Source organism: Sceloporus occidentalis, unplaced genomic scaffold (assembly GCF_023333645.1).
Source record: "Sceloporus occidentalis isolate IW3139 unplaced genomic scaffold, rSceOcc1.0.p SCAF_9, whole genome shotgun sequence".
Taxonomy (NCBI): domain Eukaryota; kingdom Metazoa; phylum Chordata; class Lepidosauria; order Squamata; family Phrynosomatidae; genus Sceloporus; species Sceloporus occidentalis.
The window spans coordinates 26,458,037-26,465,904 of NW_028316989.1; the positions used below are offsets into that span (position 1 = coordinate 26,458,037).

The following is a 7,868-nucleotide window of genomic DNA, read 5'->3' on the forward strand; positions in this document are numbered from 1 at the left end:
GAGAACTTCTGTTTTCTTCAGGCTGACTTCCAGCCCAAAGAGCTCTGCATCTGTTGCAAAGCAGGATGTTAGGCGCTGCAGAGCTGCTTCTGTATGGGCAACGAGGGCAGCATTGTCAGCAAAAAGCTACTCACGGACTAGATAGTTTAGAGTCTTAGTGCGAGCCCTCAGGCGGCTTAAGTTAAACAGGCTACCATCAGTACGGTAGCGTATATAAATGCCGTCTTCTTCTTCAAGATCTGCTGTAGCCCTTTGGAGCATCATGCTGAAGAAGATTGTGAATAGAGTTGGAGCAAGAGCACAACCTTGTTTCACACCATTAGTTATTAGAAAGGGCTCCGAGAGAGCGTCGCCATATCTGACTTGACCTTGCTGGCCTTCATGTAGCAGGATAATCATTTTGAGGAATTTGGGGGGGGCATCCTAGTCATACCAGGATCTGCCACAGACCTTTTCTACTCACAGTGTCGAAGGCTTTGGTGAGGTCGACAAATGTTACATAGAGTCCTTTGTTCTGCTCTCTACATTTCTCTTGCAGTTGTCTAAGGGCAAATACCTTATCTGTAGTGTTTCTATTAGCTCTAAAGCTACATTGGCTTTCAGGAAGAAGTTCTTCTGCAGTAGCAGGAACTAATCTGTTCAGGAGTATCCTTGCAAGGATTTTTCCAGCGATGGAGAGCAGTGTTATACCTCGATAGTTTGAGCAATCGGATTTTGCTCCTTTTTTCTTATACAGGGTGATGATGACTGCATCTCGGAGATCTGATGGCAATTCTCCTTTTTCCCAGCAACTCACAAGGAGCTCGTGGAGTTTAGCATGGAGTGCATGACCTCCGTGTTTCTAAGCTTCTGGTGGAATTCCATCAATCTTGGCAGCCTTGCCATTTTTCATCTGTTGTATGGCCTTAAGGGTCTCTTCCAAAGTGGGAGCTACGTCCAATTCTTTCTTCATTGGTTGTTGTGTCATATGTTGAATAGGTGAGTCGTGGACTACTCGGTTGGCACTAAAGAGGCTTTGGAAATGTTCAGCCCATCGGTTCAGAATGGAAGCTTTATCTGTGATTAGTGTTTGACCATCTGTACTCTATAGGGAGCTTTGGATCTGATATGTAGGTCCAAACACTGCTTTAAGATCTTCGTAAAATCCTCTGGAATCACCCAGATCTGCACAACATTGTGTCTTATCTGCTAAGGTGATCCACCACTTGTTCTCAAGGTCTCTGAGTTTTTGTTGGAGTTGACTATATGCAAGGCGAAAGGCTGCTTTTTTTACATGGCAAGATGGCTGGGCAAGGTGTGCCTGGTGAGCAGCTCTCTTCTTTGCCAACAGCTCCTGGATCTTTTGGTTGTTTTCATCAAACCAGTCTTGGTTTTTCTTGAGGGAGAACCCTAAGGATTCTTCCGCAGATTGCAGGATGCTGTTTTTGATATGTTGCCAAAGCGCTGTAGGAGAAGAGTCTACAGGATGGTCTTCAAGTTTTGTTTGCAAGTTTGCCTGGAAGTTGTCTCTCATGGCAGCTTGTTGAAGATTGTTAACTTGGAGTCTCCTCTTTAGGATGCCACCCCTCTTAGGTTTAAACTTAAAATGAAGATTTAGTTTACATTTTACGAGGCGATGATCTGTTTGACATTCTGCACTGGGCATGACTTGGGTATGATGGACATCACGAATATTTCTCTGACGCACTAGGATATAGTCAATGAGGTGCCAGTGTTTGGATCGGGGACGCATCCAGGTTGTCTTCAAGCTATCTTTCTGCTGAAAGATAGTGTTTGTAATAGTCAGCTGCTGTTCTGCACAAAACTCTAGCAGGAGGCGTCCGTTATCATTACAGTTTCCAATACCATGCTTTCCTAAAACACCTTTCCAGGCTTCGAAGTTCTTTCCTACTCTGGCATTGAAGTCACCAAGGATAATGATTTTGTCTTCTGCAGGGACTTTTTGTATGAGGTGGCGTAGGTCTGAGTAGAATTTGTCTTTCTCCAAAGGGTCGGCTTGCATAGTTGGGACATATGTACTGAAGAGAACAACATATGGGAGGCGTAGGGAGAGAATGCAATCAGAGTGTCCTGTTGGCAAAGTTTTGAGTTTGGAGGCAATGGAGTTTTTGATCATGAAGCCTACACCTGAAAGATGTTTTTCAGTTTTGGGTTTGCCAGACCAGTAGAGTGTGTAGCTGGCACCGTGTTCTTTAAGGCTGCCTTCCTTGTGGAGACGAACTTCACTAAGAGCAGCAATGTTTTGTTTGACCGCATCAGAAGATGCCCGTTGGCCACGGTTAGCCAACCGGCTAAATGGGGATGAGCTTTTGTTAGGCCACCTTTTCTAGGCTCCTCTCCATATGGAGCAAGCAGTGCTCCTCTTAAAAACGACGGCTTGGTCATTCAGGATGCTGCCGAACAAGACTATCATCCCCCAGCTCAGTCTCTAGTGACCAAAGTCCTGAACCGCCTGCATGCAGGGTTGGGTCTGCGGCTTCCAGTGCATCTTTACACCTGCTGTTTGATCCCTCGCCTATCACTACAGGGCTTTTTCGAAAGTTGGATGTATCCTTGGAGCCTGTGCAATGGGTTTTTCTGGTGGAGCGCAGCGTGCACAGAACTGGCCTCACCCTTTAAACCAGAGGTTCATCTGCTGAGGCCTTGACAAGCATGGACGGTGGCAGCGAGGTCCTCGGGTCGTAGGTTTGATTAGAGTTTCCTTCTCTTAGATGGTTGACCTTACAGGGTTAGAGGAGCACCATCTGCCCGGGTTTGGGATTAGAGTTTTCCTTCTCCTAGGATGGTTGCCATAAGGCTAGAGAGCCCATCCTGCCCTTTGACGTTCTTGGTCAGACCCTTTGGTTGTGACCTGTCTGGCATGGTAGGCCCTGCCGGTGGCTATTATACCACTGCCAGCATAGCTCATTAGGGTATGCAAGCCTCTCCCCCATGACAAGGGGGCATCAATGGAGAGGTATTACAATAGTACTCTTGGTAATAGTAATAAATAAGTAAATAAATAAATAAATAATGATAATAATATTTATTAGTATTCCACTTTTTCACAAAGGAACAATAGTAGTAGCAGCAACAATAATAAAAATAATAGAGTAGTAATAACATAGCAGTAATAATATATATTATAGTAATATAATATTATTATATTATTGTATAATAATAATATAAAGCTAATAATAATAGTAGTAGCAGTGATGATGATGATGACAGTAAGCTATAGCAATGACCACGTGATACACTCTCCCCCCTCCCCTCCTGAAAGTGGGCGGGGCCTCTTCCGTCCGGGGAAGCCGCGCTGGGCGGGGCCAGGAGAGCTGAGAGGCCGAGGCTTTTTCTGACGGGGCCTCCGTAGCTCACTTCCGGCAAGATGGCGGCGCCCAGTCGGGACCGGAAGTGAGAGGCCGGCGGCGGTTATGGCGGCTCTGGGGGAGGCGAATGCGGACTGTCTTCGGGGCCGGAGCCTGGCGGAGCTGGGGGAGATGCTGAGGCGGCAGGAGAGGCTGCTGGCAGAGCGGTGAGTCTTTCAGGCTCAAGGCCTATGGAATTCTGGGAGCTGGAGTTTGTTGTGGTCCCCGAGGGAAGCGGAGCTCCCCTCGGGGCTCCACAACATACTCCAACTCCCAGAATTCCATAGGCCTTGAGCTAGGATTCTGTAGAGCAGTGCTAAACCAGGTTATTTCTCTAGTGTGGATGCAGCCTCTATTTGCCTTTAAGGGAAGGAGTGTAACCTGAAAGGGAGAGTCAAGAGAGACATCAACCTTGGTCTTTAGTTGTATGTCTTTTTATCTCCTCTCGTGTGCATTTATAGGAACTTCCTATCCAGGCTTCCAGACAAAGGCAAAAAGATTGCGGATTTTGCTGAGAAACTGAGGGTGGCCATAGTGCAAGAAGAAGAGCTGAGGAGGACTGCCAGACTTTTGTCTGCCATAAGGTTAGAGTTCCAGCAAAAACAGGAGGGAGTAGCCTCCGGAAAATGGGGCGCCGTTCTTGGCACTAACAACTCTGCGTTTGAGGATGCTTGCCTTGTTGTCGAACCTTTTTCCGCCAGCATTCTCAGCAAAGTCAAGTCACCCCTGCAAGAGAACCGAAGTGCTTCGATCCGGGAGAGGAGCACTAAAAATAAAACCAAACTCTCAGTGCAGACCACGGAGGTCTCCCATATTCCTCAAGGAAGTTTGGAGACCAGGCGCCAAGGAGATCTCCCAAAAAGCCCAGAGGATCAGCCTGAGAATGCAGCACAGTCTGCAAACAGGACCAGCCAGGTGTTAAGCGATGCCTTTGAACAGCTTTCCATTGCCGAGAATGAGTCTGACAGAAAACCTGAAAAGGGACAAATGGTTCAAAGCAACAGCGACCCCTATCAAAACCTTCCAAATGTGCCGCGCAGACCTCCCCATTACATTGAAGTACTGGAGCAGAGAGCGATGAACCCTGTGACAAAGAGAAGCAGATTCAAGACAAATGCGTGAGTACCACAGAAAACGCCGTATCCTTGAGGACAATTCTTGTTAGACTCCAGGGCTGTGTTGCTCATTCTAGGTAGCTTCTGCTGTGTATTTTGGGGAGAAGGAATCGCCGCTGTCACCTCCACCATAGATATTCTTGTAGCCCTTCAAAAAAGACAGCCACAAATTCACATGATCTTTCTGAGGTTTTTAAACCAACCACTCTAATTTGTGTTATGTTTGCAGCTGTTTGCCTTAGAGTTGGCATAAGTTGGAAACAACTAAGTACTGTATGTATATTGGTTTCACCTATAAATAGATTTGTTGGCACTGCTATGAATAAGCTAGTTAATATCCAGTTCCTCATTATTCTAGGTTTATTAATGCAGGCCAATATGAGAAAACAGTAAGAGAGTTCATCTTTATAGACTAGAAGGTGTCTTTTGTTCCTTGTGTACTTTCTTTCACACTTACTAAAACAAGAATGGGAGAGGACTGCAGGCTGAATAGCCCTAAAATGTTTTGGAGCTTGTCCTGCAATTCCAAATTGGGTCTCCATCTCCCCCACCCCTTAAGCAAACACCTTAGCAGGTTGGAACTTACCTTTGGCTTCCTCCTAGATTGCTCACTGAATCAAGTGGATCATCTCATGGCTCTCCAGATGTTCCTTCACCTGGAGGTCTCTCTTTAATTTCGGCAAAGGAAAGACGATGTAGAAACAAAAAGCACTTGGATGATATCACAGCTGCCCGGTTACCGCCTCTTTACCATCAGCCCTCCCAGTTAATCTCAATTGGAGAATCCATAGCCATTCAGGTCCAGCAAAAAGAGGCATATGAGGTATGGCTCAACAGAGGCTGGAGGAGATTGCTCTTCTCCTTTCCATCTTCTCTGCTTCCTCCAGATCAGCTGAGAGCTGCAAGGTGAGGGCTATCCCACCTTTTTCCCTGCTAGGGACTCAAGGCAGCTTGCAACAGTCTAGGCAAAGTAAAGCATTTGGAGTGTACAAAAGCTAAAGAATAATTAAACTATCACAAAAATGAAACTAATTAAACCAAATAAAAGTCCAGCACAACTGGTGTCCCAGTTTTGGAGCTGAAATAATGATAAGAGCAGCAGCAACAACAACAACTTTGCCATTCTCTGCAAGTGTTTTGTAGCAAAATTAACGTGTAACCTAGTATGTGGGGATTTGTAATGTGTAATCTTGGTGCAAGGTCTTGCCCTTTGTTATTCAAGTGCACATCCACAACAGGGTAGCTCTGCCACTTCGCTTGTGACATGTTTTTTCTCTTCCCTCTTTTGAATGTCTCCCTCTAGAGGTATCATAGCATCTTATTTCAGACCTAAGAAATTCTTCAGACTGCGTGGCTACTGTTCACATGCTCTTTGCTTCTCTGCCCCTCCTGATATTTAATGTGTTGCTTCTCTCACTGTCTTCAGGAAATGCAAGCCAAGCTAACAGCCCAAAGGCTGGCTGAAAAGCTTGGCATCAAGATGGTCCGCTACGAGCCTGAGGGAGAGACGGCAGCCAGCTACCGGGAAGTGAAGGATGAGGAGGGCTACAGCTCAGCTGAGGACTGAGTCTGACATAGACTCTGTAGACATAGCCTGGGTATGTGTGTTTGTGTCTTACATTTTGTTTCATGAAGACTTACAGTCCGTGTGACCCTCTTCTGGTTTTGTGGCCTTGCTGCCTCTTTGCCAGAGGACTTTGGAGCATTCAGTTGCTGAGAGACCCAGACTTCACCAGAGTGCCGCTAAGCTTTGCCAACCCTTTGGCTGTTCCTCACACAAAATGTTGGCGCCTTTGTGGGCTCACAGCATGACCTGGATGCAGTCTGTGGTGACCTAAGTCTTGGTTGGGCTTGTGGAGGAGGCGAACACCTCCACCAGAGAGTGACCTGGGTCTGAAAGAAGGATTACTCAGGAATAGTCAGGTTATGCCAGTTGGACTTCTCCTATACTTGAGGGCTGTTCCCAGGCCAATGCAGGATGTTGACTGGTCTAAAAGATGGATTCACTTTCTATTAAAACCTCTGGGAATTTCCTGATCTTTTATGTGTCCATTAAAATTTGGAATCAGCCTGTTTTTCCTATGGATTATCTTGTGACTTCTGAGAGTATAGGTAAGGCTTCCCTGCGGGAATATCAGAGGTGATAGGGTTGCAAAGTTGGGAAATGCCAGCCTTGGTCTGCTTCCAACCTTGGGACCTCTGGATATTTTGGACTCTTAGTGCCCAGATTCTCTGACTATAGCCCTTTTTGGCTGAGGCTTCTGGGAACTGAAGTCCAGGGTGTTCAGAAATTCAGGCTGTCCATGGGGTGGACTGAGTGAGGAGGAAGGCAGCTGGGGAATGATTGCTGCTGGATCTGTCCCCCACAGGTGTGCCTTACCCTTTGCACAATATCTCCAACAGAGCAGTAGCATTACACTGGTAGGAAATACCTGGAGACTTTCATAGGTTTCAGATTTTTAAAATTGATTTTTTAAATCACCTCTTAGTTAAAATCTGGTAGAGGCACTATTGAGGGTGGTATAGCCCCTGGGAATGCTGGTTGGCCTTCTCCCCCATTGAGGGAATTTGTGAACTTCTAGTATGTTAATAGCTTGTTGTTTTCATTGTTACATGTCTTCATGTTGACTCAGACTTACAGCCACCGTATCCTATGGTTTTAGGAGCAAAATATATTCGGATGAGGTTTGTCATGGGCTTTTAGGCTGAGGGAGTGACTGCCCAGTGGGTTTCCATGACTGACTCCTGGTCTCCCAGAGTCCTACACTCAAACCAGTATGCCACACTGGCTATAATTTTAATAGCTAGCAGGCTCAATAAAAGAAGATGGCTCCCTGATCTATTACAGGAGCACAAGTGACCCTAATAAAATCTTGAGGGCTTTGGCTCTCTGCCCATTCTGCCTTAAAGGCTTCCCATTTCCCAGCTCAGTCTAGAGACTTGGTGGTGGCCTTTGTTTGGAGAAGGACAGTGACACATGGGTGTGTGTGTGTGATGGCAGCCTGTGTCCCTCAGGATATTTTGGACTGAACTTACCATCAGCCCCAGCCAGCACAGACCATGAGAATGGTACTGTTGTTAAACATCTGGAAGGCATCTGGCTGGCTATCCCAAAGAAAGAAGAACCTCTTACTGTGCCTCAGTTTCAGAGGGGGAGGAATATTTGTCCACCTTTGAGGTATCCCAGAGGCCTCACATCTCTTTGCTTTAGAGCAGAGCTGCCTCTACCTGTAGGTCTCCCCCAGTTATGCACTCCCTCCCCTCCTCTCTTCCATTTTTAAAGCATCAGTCAATTAAGTTTAAGTGCAGGAATTTACGAACTCCTAATTAAATTGGTGGATGTCTTTCTTGACCCACCCTTCGCTATCTGCCACCTTACGATCTCCCTTTTTCTTTCAACCCCCCC

General features: G+C 46.3%; 1 protein-coding gene across 1 annotated transcript in view; it reads left to right on the forward strand.

Annotated features, from left to right (window-relative positions):
* The window catches only part of MYZAP (myocardial zonula adherens protein), a 46,441-nt gene extending 40,381 nt beyond the window's left edge, over window positions 1–6,060 (forward strand). The window contains exons 13-15 of the mRNA XM_089538077.1: window positions 3,809–4,465; window positions 5,066–5,285; window positions 5,889–6,060. Coding sequence (XP_089394203.1) covers window positions 3,809–4,465; window positions 5,066–5,285; window positions 5,889–6,029 — 1,018 coding nt within the window. The 3' untranslated portion in view covers window positions 6,030–6,060. The remainder of the gene's footprint in view (window positions 1–3,808; window positions 4,466–5,065; window positions 5,286–5,888) is intronic.
* Window positions 6,061–7,868: the final 1,808 nt, after the last annotated feature.